This window comes from Homalodisca vitripennis, chromosome 2, assembly GCF_021130785.1.
Source record: "Homalodisca vitripennis isolate AUS2020 chromosome 2, UT_GWSS_2.1, whole genome shotgun sequence".
In the NCBI taxonomy this organism is placed as follows: Eukaryota; Metazoa; Arthropoda; class Insecta; order Hemiptera; family Cicadellidae; genus Homalodisca; species Homalodisca vitripennis.
In genome coordinates this window covers 73,616,744-73,641,978 of record NC_060208.1, presented here as the reverse complement: position 1 = coordinate 73,641,978, position 25,235 = coordinate 73,616,744, and the positions used below count along the sequence as shown (strand labels likewise).

Below are 25,235 nucleotides of genomic sequence, written 5' to 3'. Positions count from 1 at the left end.
GTCAAAAAATTGCTAACACAATTAAAATCTTGGTATATTTTGGCCTGGCTGTTAAGAGCCATAAACAGTCAACAAATGCTCAATCCAATTTGCCTGGTAAACATTCTGTTGACTCAATATGGCTGTCTGCATTGGAGCTGAAATACGTTAAGATTTTAATTGTGTTAGTAATTTTATGACATCATGAAGATTCTGAGTTATGAATTTAAAGTTGGGCTGGAATGCGTATAAAATGAGTTATTATTTATAAATAATTTGCTTTACATATCTAAACACAGAAATAAATAAAAAAAGAAAGCACAATAATTGAAACGTTCATTCTGTTATTGTAGCTCTACTGGTTAATTTGAGTTTGACTCTGTATATTTTGGTATCTAATTTTTTTTTAACTGCGAGTAGGGTATTCTTAATTAGTTAACATTTTTTTAAATACTTAAATTTTTAATTGTTTCTTTATGTGTTCAGAGGGTGTGGGTATATGAACCAAGCAAGCAATAGTTAACAAAATGTTGTTTAATTTTTACAAGAAAATCATTTTATGAAATACAATTAAAATGAATTAATTTATTATTAACTAAAAAATGACTACTTCCATTACAGCCAATAAAAGTGGCAGAGAAGCATTACGTAACAGTTTTGATTGGCAATGAGTAATGAGTGGTTTACCCTGAAGATTAAAAGAAGTCGCCAGTTTTTACAATGGAAACTGTATGTTGTTAGGTAGGAACAACTTATACACAGTACAAGTATAGTGTAAGTACTTGTAAAAAATCCTCACAAGATTTTATACCCATGTTGTACTTTATTCTAAATGCAGTGGCTTGCGCCTTTATATCCTACTATTATAATATCCTTATATAGATCACAAACTGAAATTAAATTAGGAAGAAATTATACAAATATTTATGACTTTCTGGAACATTCATTGTTGTTACTTTTAATGAAATTAGAAAATATTCTGGAAAGTTAATAACATTAGCAGTTTGTATTTACTTACTTACTGTATTTACAAGGCTAAAGTGAATGTATTCATGGTTTTCCACGAATTATCATAATTTGTTAAGAAACATGGTAAAAAGTTGTGAGGAGAGTAGCAAGAAACATAAATATTTGGGGCCATCATGGTAATCTATATTAGAATAATTTGAGTTTAATATTTTTAGAACAAATAATTCTTGAAATTCATTTTAAATATCTTGAGAGCAATTTTAAATATTTATATATAACACGAATTTTCTCACATAAAAAAAACTATGAAAAACATACTTTATAACAGATTCATCGAGAAAAAACTTTGTTTTACATTAAAATACATTGGAAATGATTTTGCACCAACTGTTATAAATGGATCACAAATTTGTGATGATGACTAGCACCGCTAGTAATTTGGATCAGCGGCAAGAGACTGAAGTGAACCCAATTGAAAACCCAGACTAAACCAAAAGACACAAAAACGTACGTGTTTTAGGTTTTGTGATAGTTGAAGTATACCATCATTCGCTCCTCAGAAATTTGTAATGATGGATAAAAATGTTAGTTAAAACCAAGGATGATATGCAAATATACTATTTTAAACATGTATCATTGCATGGACCTTTGTAAGACAAAAGTGATTGAACTTAGGCAGTCCAAATTAGAAACAAATGGTGGATGGTCAAAATGAACTGACCTGTACCACATCTTAACTCTGCTCAATTTGGGGAAAATCTGTACAAAACGTATTTTGAAATTGGTCAATCGGCAACATCAATTGGAGTGCAGATGGCATTGAGGAAAAGTAGCATGTTTATAGGAGTCGGGCAAAGCAGGGATGGAGATGCTACAATAAATTCTTTCAAACACTCTCCTGTAGTAAGACTATGATCCCCATGAGTGACTTGACCAAGCACATCCCACGCTGTTCCAAAGAATTGTGAACATCACTAATGTTGACGATGGAGCTTGTATTGGCTACTGTTAACCTAATTACATTTAAACACATAAACCAATATTTAAAACTTTTATTTTTGTGAGGTCTTTTGATAGCAAGGCCTCAAAAAAATAAAAGTTTTAAATATTGGTTTAAGTGTTTAAATGTAATTAACATCGCTAATGTCAATGAATTTTTATTCCTCCTGAATGACAGGACAACATGTCTGGAGCGTACATAATATGATGAGAATTAATGAAACAAACAAGGATGCAGGTTTATATAACATATCTTCCTTTAAGATAATAATTTTTTAGATGAATTGATAGCTCATCTTGTATTAGGAGCAGATAAATAAGGTTAATATGTGTAAATGGATATTTAAACATAATCTATTGATAGTTAATGATTTAAGATTTTTCAAAGTGACAAAAATTATCTTAAGTATCACAGGTATTGCTGGATTTTTACTGTTAAGTTGTAAGATAAAAAAAATCTTTTCGTAGTGAGCATGCACGCCCTTAGAGCTTTTGAGATAGATAATGTCAAAAGTGAGCAGTCTCCAGCAAAACTAATCAAATAGAAAGATTTGGAGATGCTACTACATTGTTTAACTATAGCAGAAAATGGTTTGAGTTACCTCGACACCTTTCTATAGCAGCGAAAATGAAAAGTTTCATGAGTCAGTTTATCTGTACACAAACTAGGCAACGTGAAAAATTTCACAATTTTTACATTGAATTGATGATAGTAAAACTTTATTTCCAGAAAAACACGATTGCAATATTACTGAATTTTCATATAAATATAATATACAAACCATTTGGTCAAAAAGTTTGAATTACTCCTTATTACGTAAAGTGTGAACTGAACTAACATGCAATTTTTAGATTCATCTCAATATTTTTGTAGATAAGTGCACTGATATGAGGATAGAATCTTTTAATACAATAACAACCTAACAAAATCCAAGTTTTGGAGCTATGGCATTTTAATTTCAGATACACCTTTTAATATTTGTAAATAAGAATGATGAACATTCCATGAAGACATTTTTATACACTTTTCTTTATATAGCAAGTGCAAATATAGTTTAATCATTTATATTTTAATTGTAGGCCCTATTATATATACAGGGTGCAACATGTGTGTGTGTATGTTACATGGTTTATACAATGTTTAAATGCTTGTAGTGGTTTTAATTTTTACTGATATTACAATTTTAAAGCTCTTGGATTCAATTTTTCAAAGATGATGTCAAATCAGAATATGATAGGCAATGATTCACATAAGTATTTGTGACTGCTTTTAACAACAGTGTTGGTGTGCAGTACTCACACCACATACAAGGTAAAGATAAAGATAAAAACACTGTGATCCAGATTAGAAACAATGATGGTGTAATTTATTATGTAACAATTTACCTACCTGCCATTTGACCCAGAGAATTGTTAAATTTTGCACGATCTAACATCAGAACTACTTATCAGTCACAATCTCAATCATATAATATATTTGATTATTTCATGAAATGTGATGAAAATGTCATAACTGTCAATCTCAATTATTAATCACTTTTCACCAGTGACAGTTTTGAAAACAGTTCAAATAAATGAAATAGATTTAAATCTGAAGAAATAAGAAATTTGATAAAAATATACCTCAATCAAATGATTTAAAAAAATGTTAATTTCAACTAGCAAAATGGAGGTCTGACAGGGCTAACATAGACACCTGTAGCAGCAAACAAATATATGGAAAACTGATAAGATCACTATAGAAGGAGTAAAGACTAAACCGAAGTTATGGTTTCGTTACATATATCATGTATGGACAATCTTTTATCATGGTTAGACGGCTTAGATGTACTCCTATAACATATAAATACCATACATCCTATCATTAAATTTACAATAAAAGTTGAAAACAACAAATGTGTATAACTTGTTAGATCTAATTACAACTACAAAATCAATTAATGGGAAAATATGACATTAGGTATTTAGAAAACTAACACACCAATAGATATCTGAATGACCAATCTCACTCAACAGCTTCCATTCCAGAAGTTTGGTGTAATGAACACATCAATTAATAGGGCGAGCTACTCATCATATACTGATGCAGGGAGGATATTATACAAGACATTACAGGAGAATGGGTAAAGTACAACACAGATTAATACAACTTATAAAAATAAGTTATTAAGACAGGAGTGAAAATGTGCCATATATTTAGATCCTCAAAATGAAGAAATTAGAAACGGAATTGTACCAATCAGAAATGCCCCTGATCATCAATGTGGGCTTTGGTGGCGCTTGTTGCACTTCTGGCGAAAAAAGAAATACATCCTTCGAGGTAGTACTTAAATTTGAGCTCAGATCACATATGTGCTTAAAGGTTAAATTTAACTTATTTCCACATATAAAGAATACAAAATTACCTAATCAGGTAATAAGAAGTAGTATGTAGGGACAGAAGATTACTAAGTATTTAGCTTCATCCAATACTTTTAATTAATTTCAACTTTCAGATACTTGTAATGTTATCATTAACCTGTAACCTGAAATGTTATTTCAGATCTCAAATGTTATTAAAAACGATCACTTTATAATATACTGTAATGTTAAAGAAACTGAAACTGATACAGCAAGTGTAGAGAATTACTCTGTTTGAATTTACTTCAATTAGGACTGGTGTTTGTTGTAAAATGGCAATAATAGTGTATTGTCAAGAAGAGGATACGTGAGTCATAACGTAGCTGATGATGTAAAAAATAACAATTACACAAAACTTTTTGTAACCCTACTACCAGCCTGCTAGAGTTTTAACAAACTGGTATTGTTGCATACAGAAACTATTTATTTGATCTTTTACTGTAAACGTTTTAATGGAAATGAATGACATTGAAAACTGAGAAAATAAGTCACGAAACAGCATAAATATGATATTTTGAAAATAGTGGAATGATAATTTGAATATATTAGACACGTTAACTTTACTACTTGATAAGTACATCGTATTCGGACTGTTTTCTTTACTTTAGTATGATGATTACACATATACTCGTAACACTATTAACTGAATGAGAGGAAGAATGAACAAAATTGGCCACACAGCTTGACTATTGAGGCTACGAGAGCACTTGGGTTAGGGAGGGTGCTATGGACTAACAAGTGTTGATACCAAATCTGTCATTATTTTGTACAATAACTTTAAAAACAAAATGCCAAGAATTTGAATAGACTATGTTAATTGTGCTTAAACACACTTTTCAGAGGTTATCCCTTTCCTAACAAAATGAAACATTAATAAATGTATTTTGTAATAAAAGGAGTTTTATTATTTTTGTATTAAAAACATTAATTGTATTAAAAACATTAAATCTTAATCTCTCTATCTTTAAATGTTCAATGCCATGCTCATAACTAAACACAAGAGATGGCTGAAACTATATTCAGGGAACAACCCTCGTGAGTCCCGAAGTCCTGGACTTACCGTAGATGACCCTGCGCAGCCGCACCACAGACACGTCGACAGGTTCAGGCTCGTCGGGTACACAGGTGCCAATGATGATACCCATGTCGGACCTTGGGGACATAGCCCCCGCCAACACAACCTCTCCCGGTCACAACCCCATCGTTCCTACACAGTTCCCGACACTTCACCTCCCCCACACCATCGTTCACACACACACTAGATGTTTCACTCGACCAGCTGACAAATTCACTCACAAATGTCAGATATATGACAGAAACTACACAAAATTAGACCAACATAATCATAATAATTATGGGATCTAAACATATCTTAGATTAGTGCCGCAGCGTCGGCATATCAGACGGGGTAAAAACCTCATAAATTGCCGATGTCGATTGGTGCGATGATTTAGGCGATATTTAATATAGTACACAATTGAAATATCAGAGCTGCATTCGATGTATTTCGGTGAATCGATTAATGTCAGCATATTTCTTCCTCGTAGGTCTTTGAAATGATAATTAACTATGGTGTTGTTATGATTTGTCTGACAAGTAGTACTGTTTACTTCGTTCCGTAATTGTATTTTAATGTAAAAATACATAATAAAACAGTGTAAGAATTACATTTGTTAGTGTAATAATACCAATATCGATATTTGAATGCTTCCATACAAACGAACTTTTTTTTATTTTGTTTCCAGTATTGCTCCTAAGTGCATAAAAGTTTGATCAAATATTGCTGACGTTATTGCGTAAGTAGTGTTGTTTTACACCTTATCTGATGTCTTTTATTTATAATAATGGATGAAGAGAACTCTGCATGCAATGAAAATCGTCTTGACAGGCTTTAGACGAGGATATTAGCTCAACATTTCTCAGTAGTAGGCCACCCGGTGATAGTGATCATGCGGTAGTGATGTTTATAAATTGTTCTTATTATTATACTAAATATATTATTACATATGAATTTTGTTTATAAATTCATGATTTTTCACATGGTATCTAGGTCAAAAATACGTACACAAGAGTATTAAAATTTGGGTTTGGCAAAGTGTATACAGCCCTACATATTATTAAAACGCTAGCACAGTAAAGTTATTATATTGTTTATCAATCAGCAGCGAAAGAACAAAACTGAACAGTTGAATGCTATGTTAGCAATGTGAGATTAGGACTTCGAACTCCTCAGCGCGAGTGTATGTGTGTGCGCGTGTGGAGAGTCCGCGCTAGCTTACGCTGCGCTGGACGTGCAAACACAAGTATGCCCCGACTACGACCTGCATCATATGTATGGAGAACTCACTAAATACACGTTTAACTATATTAGTCTGTGTCAAAAACTCATGACCATAGGTTCAAATCTGCAATATAAAATGCAAACACATAGCGTGTATTTTATAAAAACTAAACTTCGTTGGAGAATAAAAAGTCGAAAATACGATATAAAATTGTGGTCCATTATAGAACACACCGCATTTTCTTGAACTATAGAAATATCCATTTAGATACATCATTCTGACCGTTACTACCCTTGGCATTTTCACACACCCACTCCACTATGTATTGCAAAGAAAAGAGTTAAACTTGCTAGTAAAATAACTGGTTAAAAGTGTTGTTAAACTAAATTCCCATAATTATTAAGAATAAAATATAATTGAAACCCTCAATTAAACGCACATCTGCATTACAGTACAGTGACATATTGGTTAACTGCATTTCTCATGCATAACTTGGTAGAGGGGAAGTATAAAAATATTTAGAATGTTTTATAAAAGAAAACTTGGCCCGTAATCAATATAAAACAGATTAAGTTAAACATTGAGTATGGAAATAAAGTGTAAAAGTTAATATCTATAAGTCGGAAGTCCAGTTACACACACATACAGGGTTAAAACAGTTGTTGAGCTATAAAAAATACACTATGCGTGATTAGTTTGAGATTGTGTAAATCGAACAAATGAAACGTAAAAAAACCTAACACAACTAAATTAGCTAAAAAACAATACCTAACTTCTACCCAAAAAGCATACAATTTCTTTACATTCGGAATTTTGGAACAAGTTCTGGAATCCTCGGTGCATCTATCCCGGTTACAGCGTGTAACCTAAAGCCTATTTAAAATCTACTAACTACTTTTTACACTGTAGGCCACACACTAACACGTTTCATCTTAACGTCCTTATCTGTAAGGACAATACTGTATAGAATTTTAGTATAATTTGTTAGTTTACACCCACATCAGGATCATGTCATACGTACTCGTAGTTCTGGCAAACGCGGTGTTTGATCGCGAACGAAACATTGTCTGTAGAGGCCGAGATAAGATTACGGGTCACCAGTTACGCAAGACGGTCGTGTCCTATACTGATACAGCTGTTGGTACCGACGAAACGCAGCGTCCCAAGGCCACCAGAACAAAAACAGCTGACTGAACACAATCTATTGCTTACGCACGTCGCGTCGCTTGGTTTTGGAGCCCATCAAGTTATGTTGGTAACGAATTAAAAATTTTCTGAATAATGTTTGATTTATGATTTCTTTATGATGCGTAAGATGCGATAATGGTTACTCATAAGAACAATGTCGAAATTTACTTGTTATTTTGCTATTTGTGTTAATTCGAACTTTTGTTATTTACACAAGCTTATTGTTAATATCGTATACGTGTTTAAAATAAACTCATTGATTAATCAAATAAAAAATCATTTATAACGATTTATAAATTTAACAAGGTAAATTACAAGGATATTAAATATATTTCATTGAGACGACAGGTCTAAATATCAGATTATAACTTTTCAAGAAAAGTTACATGCACAGGGAAATAATTAATTATATATTTTTAAATGGAAAACGTCTTTGAGATATTTAATATCAACGGAATTGGAACGCTGAATTTCAGATTATAACTTTTCAAGAAAAGTTACATGCACAGGGAAATAATTAATTATATATTTTTAAATGGAAAACGTCTTTGAGATATTTAATATCAACGGAATTGGAACACTGAATTTCAGATTATAACTTTTCAAAAAAAGTTACATGCACAGGGAAATAATTAATTATATATTTTTAAATGGAAAACGTTTTTGAGATATTTAACATCAACGGAATTGGAACGACAATCAAGGGTTTCGTTGAAAACAAGTCTTTAATTGTTATTCATTTACCTCAAATTGCAGATCAACTTTTCAATATTAACAAGAAAATAATAAATCCTCTTACAATTTTGGCAGAACGAAAATAGTTAATAAAAATATTTCAGTTGTACACTCACTTAAATTATAATTATACTTAGCTACGCCTCATTAAAATTGTTTAACTCTAAACATGGACATAAAATTAAGCATTGGTGTCACTTGTAATTAACAAATGTCCTGTCAGTTCGGTGTTAACTTTGTTAGAGGCTAACGCTTGGCGGTTTGTGATAAGTTTAAAACTTCATAAATATCAACTTGATCTAAATGACAGGTACGAAAACTACACTGTCCTCCGAGTAAATTGGGTTAATTCGGACCCTGTCATTACAGTTCGACCATGGTTGTAGCAAAGAACGTGCCTACATGTTTAACACTAGCATCTGTTTCAGTCATACCTGAATTTATGTATAGGTCAGTCAGATGTTATCCCATAATAAAAATTCCAAGTAGGACAACACGGAGCTTCGTCCTGTCAGGAAAAGTGCTCGCGGTGGCGTTATATGTTACTCCCCGCCAATTATGCGCAGGGATAGCGAAGTGCAACATACTGGCCCTAGGTGGAACACTTGACAGTCTCCTTTGTCAATATTCCCATCAACGAGGGTTATGCTATATATATATATATATATATATATATATATATTGAATGAACTGGCTTGGCTAATCTCAACCCTACCACAGGAATGATGGATGATTTGGATAGCTGCTCCTCTTTGGCACCAGTTTTACGGGATTGGCCAAAGAGGCGATACTTAAGCGTAACTCTGATCCCTTACTTACAAACTAAGGAGGCCTTATGACAAAAGTACGACCATGTATCCATGACGATCGGATACGCTATGCATCTGCCGGGAGGATCTATGTCTATTCTCAGCGCGAATTACGAGATAATAATATTAACATCTAATCCAATTCAAAAACGGAAGTCAGCGACCTTAAGATTAACAGAGTCATTATTCTCACTGTTTCATTCTTATTTGGGAGAACGCACACTCCAGTTACTAATGAATATAGGTAAATCCTACGTAAAATACAAAACTTGTCTTCAGAACAACAAGCAATGAAGCCTCCGCTGTGTTTACTTGACGAATGTCTGATGGAAATTTATGACCAGGAAGAAGTATGCAGACCCGCCGTCCCAGTATACTGATATAATATCAGACACACGGACTGGTGACGTGCACTTCTATGCCTACAACCTTTGATACTTTCAAAGCAACATTGTCTTCTCGTAGTGTACGACTACTTGGCACGGAATCTGGTACGTTTGTGTCTTACACCTCAGTTGCTTACAAGAGTCACGACTAACTTCTCCCAGGGATCCACATGAACTCTCCCTGACAAAACAAGAAGACTCACAACGTCTATTGCCCTGTACAACGTGTGGGTTCCAATGTTCTACCGGGTTTCCTTTCTATTTATATTATTTCACTGTATATTCCTTTTTCTGTTGTTTGCAAATGTTTTTGTCGCAAATTTTCAGGTGGCTTTCTGTTACATGGAGAACAGTGATGTTAACATGGTAACTGTTAACTTAAGTAGTTGATTAAATATTTGATACGTTTCTAATATTTTCGTGTGGAGTGTAACAAGTTATCTTGTGCTGGTCGTAGTTTAACAAATTACCTCTACTGAGATTTTTGCCTTAAACATTATTTGACATACTTTATTTTAAGTTCTTATCAAACTGAGAAGAGAGCCGATGACCGATCGTGTTGTGCAGTCTAAATAAACACCTCTGCTGGCACCCCACATCACATCGTCCTCTCAATTTGGCACTGTTGCAATACTTACGTGTGGCACCTTCATCATAACATTATCATTGGGTTATTTGTTAAACTCTAAATATTTTTAATATGCCACTAGTTCAAAATGTATTTATTATCAGTCCTGTTCGACATAAATATCATAAGAAACCCTGTACGATTGCAGGTAACCTCAAAATAGAAATTAATAAGTATTTCTCAATGTTTTAGTGTAATTGCTGAACGGGAACAGAAAGTGACACTTTTCTATTATTCAAAATAGTATCATCAATATTTTCTGAAAATTTTAGGTTAAACTAGGTACCGCTAGAGTGTTTTTGTTCACTTAGGTTTTTAATAATACATGTTCCTTGAGCCTAGTCCTATACAATCAGTAGTTCACTAAAAGTACAACTATAGCGCAGAGAGTGACACATTCTCACTACAGCCTAGTGATAGTGAGTTAATCTTGAGTACAGAGATCGCGCTAGTGACAGCCAACAGCTCATACTAGAAACAGTTCAACGGTAACTTCGATTGTATGCCACTAGGATTTGTTAGTAATCAGCCACGTCATAAATCTCTATGTCCAGTCCATACGTTGTGTACACATTCTCACTACAGCCTAGTGATAGTGAGTTAATCTTGAGTACAAAGATCGCGCTAGTGACAGCCAACAGCTCATACTAGAAACAGTTCAACGGTAACTTCGATTGTATGCCACTAGGATTTGTTAGTAATCAGCCACGTCATAAATCTCTATGTCCAGTCCATACGTTGTGTACACATTCTCACTACAGCCTAGTGATAGTGAGTTAATCTTGAGTACAGAGATCGCGCTAGTGACAGCCAACAGCTCATACTAGAAACAGTTCAACGGTAACTTCGATTGTATGCCACTAGGATTTGTTAGTAATCAGCCACGTCATAAATATCTATGTCCAGTCCATACGTTGTGTACACATTCTCACTACAGCCTAGTGATAGTGAGTTAATCTTGAGTACAGAGATCGCGCTAGTGACAGCCAACAGCTCATACTAGAAACAGTTCAACGGTAACTTCGATTGTATGCCACTAGGATTTGTTAGTAATCAGCCACGTCATAAATCTCTATGTCCAGTCCATACGTTGTGTACACATTCTCACTACAGCCTAGTGATAGTGAGTTAATCTTGAGTACAAAGATCGCGCTAGTGACAGCCAACAGCTCATACTAGAAACAGTTCAACGGTAACTTCGATTGTATGCCACTAGGATTTGTTAGTAATCAGCCACGTCATAAATCTCTATGTCCAGTCCATACGTTGTGTACATATTTAGCGTATTACTGTCAGTCGACTAGAGTCTGGTGTAAAGTACACAGATTGTCATTACATCTACTCATGTACTTTTATGTAAGATCAAGTTGACCTTTAGACGTGTTTATTTATACTCACTACTGAGAGTCCAGTGAGTGGCTGACAGAAAAAGTTACCTTTATCACTCTGCCACTACCATAAAAATAAACTACTGGAGAAAAGAAAAGACAGGAACGCTAACGGCGGCCATTTTTCCACTTATTAAAGTTCATAATATGGCTCCCTTACGTAAACTGAGCTTGAGATTTTTCTGAACTTTTCTTATGTAACATTATATAGACCAACACTATCAAAAACAACAAAACATCTTTAATTTTCTAATAAAAGGGGTGTACAGAATGTATCGTTAATTCAATACGAGGAACGAGTACGCCACGCCATGTCGCGTAATACGCTTTGCTGAAATTGCATGCAAACTTTTAAGTTCATACTTAATTTCAATTTCGAAATGTCTTGCAGACAGACAAAATACAGACAGAAAAGAGATGTGTTCAGCCCTTAGGCCGATAGAAGAAAATTTTACCAGCCTGCTGACTATTGAGTGATAAGCTGCATAGATACTTAGCCAAATCCCATGGACGGACATGCACCATGGATAGCTCGTTTTTCATGCATAATTAATCCACAGAAGACATATCTCTCGAGATCTCTTGCAGAAAGTTACGCTGCCCAATTACTAAGGGCCCCTTAAGAGGGATATGCTCATCATCAAACATGAAGTTGCCTATGCGGAAATGAAGTTATACGCAAGCTTTCCTAATGACGAGCCAAATCCAATGAGGGAAACTTCACTATCCTCGAAGATATTTCAATATATACATGCATTACTATAACACAAGTTAAAATATCATGCTTGTACTCAGTTTGTTTAAACCATTAATTTCTACAATATTTTCGTTCCCATCATCGTTACCCATTAGACCAATGTAAAAATGTTCGCTAACGCTTAGTCAAATCTAATGGAGTGGTATGCACCATAATCGAACTCGATGTTGCATGTATAGAACTGATGTTTGAGAGTTAAAAATTATTTGAAAAAATGAAGAGCTTACCTTTTTATAAATATAAAGCCTCCTGTTTATAAAACGTGTATGTCTCTATCCTAAGTTATTATTTTTTACTTATTTGTACAGACCTTTTACACATAACCTATTCAGCAGTCCAATTCTCAAAAACTTCAAATTACGGCTATTTTGTTCACGGTTGTTCTAATTTCAACGTTCATACTTAATTTCGTCCCATCAATGTTTTTACGACAATACGTAACATAATATACATTCCCAAATCAAAATTCTTATCTCTCGGGCCATCTCGCAATATAAATCGCCGATGGTCGAATGAGTTGCGTCGAAGACAATAAAGTGATGTGTAGTACTTATTTTATTTGAAGTATTGAACTAGTATTTATGCCGTTTTGAAACTTTTGAAGATCTTCTGTAATTAAATCTTATTTTCTAGTCTTCGTCAAATATAGAATCTCAATTGAACAGCCTATTCTTAATTGAATTTTCTGTCTGCAATTTTCACACCTCGATGTTTGATCGCGACTTCTAAGATTTTGTGGAGCATGAACATGTTTGCATTCTATAATTTAACCAAAAACACGTAGTTAAAAAAATAACAATAGACCTAACGCTAAAAATATTGGCAGTGGGGGGCAAATAGTTGAGTTCAAATAGTTGGGAGTTATGGAAAATATATGCCATCCATGATTGAAATAAGTACTATTACAGTCAATTTAAATTAACTAACGTACCAATGAGATGTTTTTATTGTTAAATATTGTTCAAACCATTAATAAGGTATTTTATGACAAGTAGAAATTATGATATCTCTGGTATGCAATAAATCGAGTAAACAATATCACAACGATGACCTTTTTGTGCATATGATATGAGCAACTATAGCGATTATTTATATTTATAGTTTATTTGAATTTTTCTGGTAATGTAGCGTAATAGTTCTCAATGCATTCACTCAATAGTTCTCAGGCGTACTAATTGTTTTGAAGGATCTACACTGATTGTTGACTTAATATTTTGCCAGCACGAAATCGAAGAACAATATTTGGTAATAATCTTTTTTGGTATTAGGCTCCAGTTGTCCATTGCATTATTTTACTTAACAAATACTATATTCCAGTATAATGTTATGAGCAAGTATTTTTAAAGTAAACCACGACAGACAAGAGAGACAGGTACAGCCTTCAAAAAATAAATAAATTTTTCTTAAAATTTGTTGTACACTATAAAAAGTACAACAACCATAATGAAATAAACTTTAAAAGAGATATCTACGTTTCTGTTCATCAATAATTAATTATCTGTGTCACAGAATTGCCAATTCGTGTTCTATCATAATCTTTTCAGCAAAAACAAATCTTTTCAGCCACAACAGTGTTTCTCAATACCAGAGTGCACTGTACCAGCAACTTCTTGAGGACTCAATACCATCTCTAAATTAGTGATATCTTAAAAAATTTGACCGGGATATACTGGTACTGTCACGTGACAGTAGATTACCACAATAAACCGATCGATTGTAATACCAAATTAATTATAAAATTAAATAATCCTTCCGGTTCAGTTCAAGACGTAGGTCGATTTTATGACAACTCAAATATTAATATAGAATCGTTTATTTTTAAAATACAGAATTCAAACTAAAATTGAACAAAAACTATTTTTCACTACGGCTATAAAATATATAACGGAGTTGTGAACAAAATTAAGACGACCACCACATTGATGTAAACCCCGCTTTTGCTGGAAGAAATATGTAAGATTTGAGTATTTAATTTTAGTGTCATGTGTATTTCTGTTTGGGTATTTTATATGAGAAGTTCAGTAAAGTTATTTCACAAACATGTATCGTTACCCTCAAGTATAAAGGAGTTTTGGTTTAGCAAAATCCTAGACCATAATTTTCAAAATTTTTGACGATCAATTCAGTTTTTTAAAAAACCAACGGACAATGTTTTAACTGAAAAGATTATGAAAGAACATGAAATAGCAATTCTGCGACACAGATAATTAATTATTTATGAAAAGAAACGTAGAAAAGTCTTTTAAAGTTTGTTTCATCATGGTTGATGGGAGAATCTGCAACTCATTAACCAAAGCTACTTCCACCCAAACATGTTATATTTTGGAACTAGTTTAAAGGAATTGAAGTGTCTTGATAACTAGTAAAAGAAGTTAATTAAATGAGCCTTGACTATGACTAATCTGTACTAAATTTTTGAAAGAATTGATTTGAGCGCCTTCTCCACGTTGATCATCGGGTTCTAATACGAAATTGGCATGTGTGGCCTGAAGATAAAGAAGTAGTAGCCCAAAATAAAACAAAAATACAGAGTGAATTCATAGATAGAACGGGACTTATTGTGGATAGACAGAAGTCCGGGTTGGGGAAATCTAAGGATGGAAACACATACTGGCGGTTTTTCAAGAACTCAAATTCGTTTTCAGAATTAACTGGAGTTAACACTTAGTTAGTTGCCAGAGGCCATGCAATTTTAGTTACACTTTCAGGTGGTTTTGAAATAAATTACGCCGAATTCAGAGCTGATACGGATAAGCTATTCGTTACTACGTGTCCGAGGTTCTACAAGTCTCCAAAACCCCTCATAAACTCTTAATTTATGTGATTGATGTAATTTCTGCTGCTTTGCTTCCATGTGGCAGCTTTCAGAAGCCAAAAAGCTGGGAATAAAGAATGTTTAAAGGTAAGGTTACAGCAAGAAGTCTCAACAGACAACTTCTAAGACACAAATCGAAAGTAGGTGTTTTAATTATTATTCCTGCTGATGTACCCACGGCTGACACAAAGAGTGAAAAAAGAATTGATGTGAATTGTCCGATAAAATGATGCACAAATCTCCCGTAAGTACTAACACAAGAACAATATTAAAATTATCAGATTTTGTACACTAAATACACCTAAACTAAATACACCTAAGCCGCATTACAACTAGCAAAAACTCATCGAAATAACAACTAACTCGTGACATGACAACACCTGTTTGTTGTTCGTCTGTGCAACACAATCCATTAGGCACGGCGAAGTGCTAATATTGTACATAGAGTGAACTCCAACTAATCAATAAATGACACGTGTTTGGCAACCAACCACTAATTAATTATATTTATTACTGCTGACAGCGGAAAATTTTCTTCTTTTAAATAATATAATACCGATTTGACTTTGAATTGTTAGAGATAAACAATCAATGGATTGTTTATATATAACAACATCTACATTGATTCTATCTTTTTTTTATCCTTCGGCAGATTAAAAAAACTTTTATTTTATGCAAGATTTATGGAAGATCAACAATTTTTGCTTAAATAATAGGTTAAACAAACTCAAAATATTAAAACATATTTTTCCGCAAAACTGTTTTATCGCACGCAGACACCATTGGCATATCAGATTAAACAAAGTAAATTCAAAACGGCACTCAACGTGCTTATAGGAAATAAATATCAATCCATTAAAAAGCGTTGATAGAGAAATTTATTTCAATATTCTTTTCAAAATAGTACAAGTAATAAACATTAATTACTTGGTTGGGACGCATTATAAACCAAATCTACAATACAGACCAATACAATTGAAAAAAAAAAACTATACAAATATCAAAAGAAATTAAAGATAGAACAATTACTTAAAACTGTTGCGAGCAGTTTCAATGCGAGGAGATATAAACAAACCGTGTCTCGCCACTGCGGCGCGGCGTGAGGTCGTCCGCAGGGGACTGAACTTGGCGACCTTCATCTTCGCTCTGCACATTTCAAGGTTGGGGTTATCAAACGTATCAAGAAGCGCTTAGCTATTCGAACTTTGACTCTCTCTGCCATCAAAATCTTGTTTGAGCATTGTTTTCTAGAAATACTCGGCGAATATCTGAAACTTCACTATCAAATATTATTTACGCCACATTCCAACTTGATTTCATGTTTAAAAAACACCTCCAACTACTAAGTAACGCCTGCCTAGAACTTAGAAATTTAGTACTAACAATAAAATACTTTTGACTCAAACGAATAGTAAACATGAATACGAATACAAATGTATTGGATAACTCGAAGCAAAAACTCCATGAATTCATATTAGATTAAATATTTAGAAATTTTATGTAATGAATAATGTTAAAGACACAACAAAACACAAAAGTTAACAGACTTATATAAAATACTAGCTGTTTCCCGCGGCTTCGCACGCGTCTCTTAAGCTTTGCCCGTATATTTCTTTGCCTTCAAATAGTGTTTGGATATTTTAATATACGTAACTACTGTGTTGTAATTGCAGTTTATAATGTGCAGGCGCTTTGATAACTTTTATATCTTGCAGTACAGCCTGGTGGTTAGTTACATCAATGGGCATTGCGTATAAACCTTCTACATAGAAAAATACAAATTTTCATAGTGATCGGTCCAATAGTTTCTGAGTCTATAAAGGACAAACACACAAACATTCATTTTTATATATTATGATTGCAGAAACAGTTTAAACAAAATTTGTCGTTTCTCTTAAGCTTACTCTATGCTTTAAAACTATAAGTGTAAAGAAATTTATATATAAATATATTTTTTGTCGCATTATATATGTTTACAAAGAACAGCTGATTAAAAATTTGAAAAGACTCTTTCACTTAATAACATATGTTTGCTGCAATGCATTTCTTACGGGTATTTCTGTAACCAGTGGGGCGGAATCCTGAATCGGGAAAGGGATAAAAAGTATCCTATAACCTTCTACAGATCAAGACGAACAAATTAAAAAAAAATTAGGCGAATCCGTCCAGCCGTTTGTGAGTGATGCTGTTACACACGAACAGTTTCATTTTTATATATACATATAGATGTAAAGAAAACAGACTAAACAAGTCCAGAAGTTAAATATGATTGATTAAAATTACAATCGCTCCAAGATTTATTCGAACAAACATTATACGAGATTATATGCAAAAATAATTTTTGAGCGTGTGAACTCCACTTACCCAAACTCTAAAACGTTGAATTCTAAATGTCCATCTCTACTTATTCCACATTCCTTAATGTATCAATACTACTAGATACAGGAGTTTTTTTTTTTTCATAAATACTGCATATTGCCAAAGTCAGAACTTGTTTTTCGCTGCTTTGGATTCGTCCTGCCAAATTTACTTTTGATTATGTGAGTTCGAATTTTTAGATGATCTCGGACTACTTGTTAAACATTGCCATATACTACCACAAAGAAAATAATATTCGCTTTACATAGGTACCAAAATCATAACATTTAAAAAGCCATTGATGTATAAATCTTACCGAGTACAGTAAACAATGGCAAGTACAATTTATGAACCAAATTAATTGTGCACTTATGTACGCGCTGACTTCCAACTACGTTCAACGCTTCCACTAACGTTCAAAGCGTGGGAATAAAAAAAAACAAATTTAATTATAAAAAACACTTAAATTTTATTTGCATGATTTAGTTATGATATAAAATGTAATTAAAAGTTTTGATAAGCAATAACACAAGTCGAAGTTTGTTTTCAATTAATTTTTTAATTGTATATGTTGAAAACCATAACGAATTGATTGGAAACCGTTGTGGCAATATTTTGGTACAATAAAGATCTAAGTTATGTACCACATACTTTAATTACATTTGAAAATTACTTATTTCCTTTATAGAAGTTCAAAAATATAAGACCAAAAATGACAAATTATTAATTAAATTAACATGTTTTCTTTGCAATATCGTAGACAGTACGTAAGAATTCGACATCGGTAGAAAAGCAGAACAATAAGAGAGGAAACATTTCCAACCCACCCTGAGCACTTATTACTATCTACGTGGTACAAATTTATATTTGTAATGTAATGAAATAATTAATGTTCACGATTAGCATTAAACAATGAAGCAAATTTGAAATGTCACGGAAACAGCATTACGTCACGTTAAAAGTAAATACAATTGTAATGCGAGTATTTATGCAACACACATAATACGTTCCACTAAAATTTATAAAGAATCGTCAGGCCTCCAGAGTGGCACTGTAAAATGATCTTTGCACTATCGTTGATTAGATTGTACTCGTACATCATTACTAGAATTTTGAACAACAGCTCCACTAGTAATTTACTAATATATCATTGACTACATTGAGCCGCTCACTTATCATATCTAGGATTAAGTGAAATCTGACACATAATAAAAATGTGGCGTTTATTGTTTCCACCTTTAAAGCGTAAATAAATGTTTATGTTGGTGATAAGCCCATAACGTAAAACCCCCACAAGCACGATAGTACAAATAACTGGCTACTATGTGAATAAAATAATTATTACTATTATGCAATATTACTAAGTGTACATCAGAAAGAGTAAGAAAACTCAAAAAGGTCACTAGCAACATAAACAGAAACAAAGAGAAATGGCATATGAATCCGAAAAGAGAAGTAGGATGGCCGCTGGCGCTCACAACAATATGCGGGACAAGGGGATACACCTGCTGCTCTAGTGATCATATTATTCCATATCTTATGTTTATATGACCAACAGTCTTAGTTCTTGTAAGAAGCCAAGATTACAGTACAGACACAAACGATGCGCAAAATTATTGTGCACGACGAAACGATTATGTTATGAGCAACATTGAAGGTAGATTCCTATAGAGGTGATATAAGATTATCCTGACGCCGTCTTCTCTTCTACAGGCTCCGTTGTTTTCAGCATCTGCCATCATACTGACAAACCTATATTTCCATAAAAATGTTTAGATTGTGTAGGAGGCGGCGTGTTTTTAGTAGTTATGTAATTACTATAATTTCGTTTTCACGAAACAGATATCGCTCTTGTCCCTAGTGTGGGCCTCAAGACCCGTACACTCAGGCTACTCAGAAGCCACTCCAATAACTTCCCCCTACGTTCCTCACATATGTCACGAGTTAACGTAAATGATTGTTTTGGCTCCGACCTGGCTTGGCAGAGGTTAGAAGCCTAAAGCTGTGCGGTTCTCAACAAGTGGCACGTCTTTGCCCCATGTAACGTAACATCTTATCTCTTAACCTGTCCCTGCTTTGAAGTTTGCAATTTATTCTGATTGATCTCGTTTGCAACATGAAAGCCTTGAAAAATTGTGATTTGCACAACCAACCTACAAATTAGATATACGCCTAATTGTATAAAAAGTGAGGGTTAATAAGGCAATAACGTAGCTTTAATTTTTAAAATATCAATTTTTTTAGAAAACAAGATTCAACGATACTTTGTACCCACTGCATATACATACAAGTGTCACAAGTAAGAATGGTATTGTTATATATCTCCATAAACCCTTGCATTAGCTTCATCGATAGCTCTCATTTAGTACAACTTGTGGAATATTTAGTATAGTAAGTTATACAAATTTACTTATAAAACAAGACTAAAATTCTTGCCAGGTACTACATAACAATTAATTCCCTGCAAAGAGAGAGAGAGAGTGTGTGGAGGGGTGAAAGATAATTATTCCATAAAGAATAATGTGGCAAGAGTATGTCACTTAGACAGAGAAAAAAGTAATTATTAGATCTAAAATGCGGGATGCCACAACTTTTGGGGCACAGGGAGCCGATAGTCTGACATCGAAATGTCGCCATTTCACGGTCCTAAATATTCTTGATGAGGCAATATTGATCCAAACGTTTATAAACCAATCCCCTTATCTGGGATGACAAGGAAGCTGAGCCTTCCCAAGCAGCCGAGGCAGTGACATTCGAACTCAACCGTGTTTCTAACCGTCTGTTACCCCGACAGGCCACTTCTGTAGATACGTACAAAATTAGTCTCCACCGTCTCTAGTAAAGACACTTTAAGATGAAACAATATTCGTTTCTAGAGAATACATCAGGTAGATCCATAACTTTTTTCAGCCTCAATTTACCCTAGCAGACACATTTAAGTACAGTAGATTGTAAACTAGTTTTTCTAGTTTCTAAATGATTACTAGGTATCTGAACAAAGTGCTTGTGATTGCTTTGGGAGCAGTCAAATTTCTGAATCTGACACGATATGTAAAACATTCGACAGTGTCTAATGGTAGTCTCCCCGAATACTAGCGACAATAAACAACGTTAGGACGAAACAAAGACACTACAAGACGAAACAATATTCGTTTCTAGAGAATACATCAGGTAGATCCGTCATTTTTTCAGTCTGAATTTACCCTAGCAGACACATTTAAGTACAGTAGATTGTAAGCTAGTTTTTCTAGTTTCTAAATGATTACTATGTATCTGAACAAAGTGCTTGTGATTGCTTTGGGAGCGGTCAAATTTCTGAATCTGACACGATATGTAAAACATTCGACAGTGTCTAATGGTACCCCGAACACTAGCGACACTAAACGTTAAGACGAAACGGTCTACTCACAGTATGTTGGTTCAAATATTTACAATTTACTCAGATAAGCTATTCCGGGCTCTGGTTTCTTGACACTGGGCAGTACTACGTACTCAAATATCCAGGGTTAAAGGCTATCCGCAGCTAAGTGAAGATTATTTGTATTGTTCACTTCAATAACATAGATAGGCAACAAAATGGTATCTAAATATCATGCAGTGTGTGATCACCGGACATAGAAATGTGTGGTTTTAGAGATCAGAACGTAGGATGCTTTGCTACAAACGTACGACTACAATGCTGTTTTGTGACCAGCCACGCAGTATAATGCGAGGAAAGATATGAAAGCTTAGCAAGTGTGATCAAAGTTAACTTTAGTATACTCAAATCGTAACTGTAAATGAACTAACGGACTAGCCATCGAGACAAGAGATATCGCAGGCCGGGGGCAAGAGTATAATTTGCATTGTATAAGAAACACAACGCCTCGAGAAATCGAAAGAAGAATTTCTCCTACAGAAGAAATCTTTCGTCAGTATATCTTTCCTAGCTATTTTGGGTAACGTTGGACTAAAAAATAGAACAGGGTTAAAACATAGCAAATTTAAATTTTTCCATGTCAAATTCTTAGCCTAATACAATTACAACAAACCGCCATGTACTTTTACATTGTACATAGGCCAGCGTATGCTAACGAGATGAGTCACCATTTGGTTCTGTATCTAGTTGACTGAGTGACGCAGACTGTACTTGCGTGCGACAATAGTTTTTAAGTGCACCAAGCTACACAATTTTACATTAAAAAAACCAACCATTAGCTATTTTAACCGTTTTGACAACCTCTCAATTCAGCCCCTACCAAAACTACCGCGACTGAACATTTTCTTCCTTCCTTTTTAGGGGAAAGCCCTACATTGATTTTCTCGGAATAACTTAATTTACTAGTACACCACACAACTGACACGGGTCTGGAACCGGACCAATGACAAATGGAACTCCTGTGTGATACGATTCTTAAATAATCTGAGTCGTTGTCGAAGCTTAACTCCAGCGTTTATTGGAGGAATCGGAAACGATAGAACAGTATAACATAAGTACCATTTGTGATTCAGTACACGTAAGTTAATATTACTTAATTAGGGACAAGTCCTCTATTTGCATTAGTCGCCAACGTAACAGCCATATGGAACTTCAACATACAATATTAAAACATTCTCACTTTATAATATTGGTTGACACATCAACCATCAAAGAAAAGTGTAGATTTTACGTTTTACAAAACGTATTTACATTACCTTAACAATTTAAAATTCACAAGTTTAATAACGTATTTCACGCCTCTGTGTAAGGTTTCCCTACCTAGTACCACCAATATAATATTTATTACATTAAAATAAGCAAAAGAGTTTATAAGACCATAATTTATTTCCTACCTCACGTTTCAGTTTCTGCCCGTGTTTTAGTTGAAAACACCAAAACACCAATTGTTTAAATTACACTGAAACCTTTTTAGATGGTCTCTCTTATTTAGACATAACTAATGCAAAAAAAAAAAAAAAAAAAAAAAAAAAAAAAAAAAAAAAAAAACTATTTAAAAATGGTAGCTATTTTAAAGGTTTGACTTCAAATTTTACAAATCTCTTCATAGATAAAACTAAAAGTGATTCCAACATTCTCTGGAAAAGATGAAATGTTTGGTACCTATTTGTAGATACACGAGTATTTAGGATTCCCGTTTTTAAACGGTTATTTCTTTGTTTTTCACGAAACCTTAACACTTTAAGGTGCAAAACAATTTTTTGAAGAGGGATTCATGTATTTTAATAATTTGTGTATGCTAGACTCGAAATGGAAATAACATAGAATACAACCTCACAATAGAAATAGAAAAAACGTATTCTCAGGTATGTATTTTATTTTTACATTGTAAGAAACATTCTTATCAAAATGTTTTGTATTATTCAAGAGCAACTTGAATGAGGACTCCAATTTTTGTTTACTTGTAAAGATAAATTAATAAAAATGTGTACAACAATTACGTTTAGGACGAAAATACTTATAAAATAAATGTATTCGCCATATCTCCATCATAATGTTTACACTAATATTCAAGAATTCAACTTGACATGTATACAAAACGTTTTATTTGTATTGTATTAGAAAACCAAGATTGAATCATGTAACAGCACGAAACACGAGTACCATGTTGATAAAAATTTATTTTCTGTCGAATTTCTTGAACAATAAACACACATTACTGGTAGAATTTAATATGGTCAAGTTATTTTCCTAAATACCAGGTACTGTAACCCAAAGTGGTTGCTATCCAAAAAGAATTGCCCTGTTTAGGTAAAAAAAAAAAAAAAAAAAAAAAACAGGTATATAAAATGAATTCGCAAATACACATCTATACATTTGTGAATTGAATCTGAAAAATTATTCAGTCTCTAAGGTTTTATAATAATGATAAAATGCAAATTCTCATACTACACGTGAAATAAAAATCCCAACTCCAATTGAACTGAGAAAAGCCACAGAAATATGTAAGGTACACACGAAACACGAAACTGACGAAACGCCACAACGTGTCGCAACTGCACAAAACCGAGCTCAAGCCGCACAGCCGCCGACGTTGCAGCCGGGCGACTGGGGGCGGGGGGCCAGGGGCGGCCGGTACCGGGCTCCGGCATCGATTGTGGGTGCGGGGGTGGCACTCTCCCGTCTGTAGCCCGCGTGCCGCCTCCGAGGGGCAGCCGTAGACGATTCTTGATTAGCACCGACCGTCACCGTCAAGGGGAGATCTCCAGTGGTACATTATGACACGCATAGACATATCAGGGCCCCACTTCCAAATAAACTGCATTTGGAAATGACAGTAACAGATATAACACACTTGGAATGACTTTCTCTTCCTTCACGTGCCAACAAACCATCAACCCCATTCTTCAGAAATGAAATGACTCTAAGATCCCAGAGGAGGCATACTGTTCGGAGACTTGATGTGATGCCCTTGTTTCGGATCCCTGACTAGTGGGCATTCAAGGGCGGATCTATCAGCCATCTGGATGTTGTGATTATATTCTTATTTTAAGTTAGAAGCTTCCATGCATTTTGACCTTAAATCCTTTGGCGCTGTTTCTAGATTGGCAGGATATTTTGAATGGGCTTGCGGAGGAGGATTGTGGGGAAATCAGTCTAAGCCAATGCTACCTTGGAAGAAGGGGAGGATGGTACCGTTTTTCAGATCTAGATTATCACTCCAACCACACATAGTGCCACTGCATCCACGTCCTACACCTACAGACCAACGTATTCGCTTTGCACCTGCACCCATTAAAAGAACGTTTTTAACGTAAACCTAAAAAAATGTTTGATTTTCAATTAGTTTGTAACCCAAACTAGGACTTATGCCAAGTTTGACTGCTACCAGTTTGTGATTGACAAAACCTGTTGGTAGATAATTTTGACGTTGTCAATGCATGTAACTCTTTTCTGTCGAATTTCTTGAACAATAAACACACATTACTGGTAGAATTTAATATGGTCAAGTTGATGGCAATAAAGAGAGATTTGATTTGATTTGAATCTCGACATCGGCTGCAAGTAACGTTACTGGGGCTGCCCAAATAAAAGTAACAATAATTTTTCATGTAATATATTTGAACAGACATAAAAATATTGAAAATAAAATCAGAGATATTGAAAATGTGCTTGGTCAGTACTGTATGTCGATATAAATGACAAAGTTACTATCTAGCTTTTACTATAACCCTTAAGCCTTTTATAAAACCCATCTTAGTTGTTTCTGTATATAATTATGCCACTGCACTGCACAGTAGAGAAAAAGGTTCGGATTACATTTTTTAAATGAATATGCTATGAATATCAATATTTTTATTTTAATAAAGGCAGGAATGAGATTACACACATTACTTGCTAACCTTATTTATGCAAGTAATAAAAACGTTTGTTTAAATAATTGTATAATGCAGAGATTAAATATTCGTACCTTAAACAATAGTGTTTATCAAATCAATATGCTATTAATGTCAATTAGTTTGGATAACAGCCGACTTAAGAATGAGATTACATCATTGGCTAAACAATTACATCGTCAAACTCATCTATACACCCGATAAAAGAAGTATTTTTGCGATAGCTAT

The 25,235-nt window shown here is 33.9% G+C and overlaps 1 protein-coding gene across 3 annotated transcripts in view; it reads right to left on the bottom strand.

Moving 5' to 3' along the window:
* LOC124354172 (E3 ubiquitin-protein ligase znrf2) overlaps positions 1 to 25,235 on the bottom strand; it is a 72,818-nt gene that overhangs the window by 13,317 nt on the left and 34,266 nt on the right. The window contains exon 1 of one of the 3 annotated variants that reach the window (XM_046804437.1): positions 5,408 to 5,676. The exons of the other annotated variants lie outside the window; for them this stretch is intronic. Coding sequence (XP_046660393.1) covers positions 5,408 to 5,510 — 103 coding nt within the window. The 5' untranslated portion in view covers positions 5,511 to 5,676. Of the gene's footprint in view, positions 1 to 5,407; positions 5,677 to 25,235 lie in introns of those variants that run through there. 3 annotated transcript variants of the gene reach the window in all.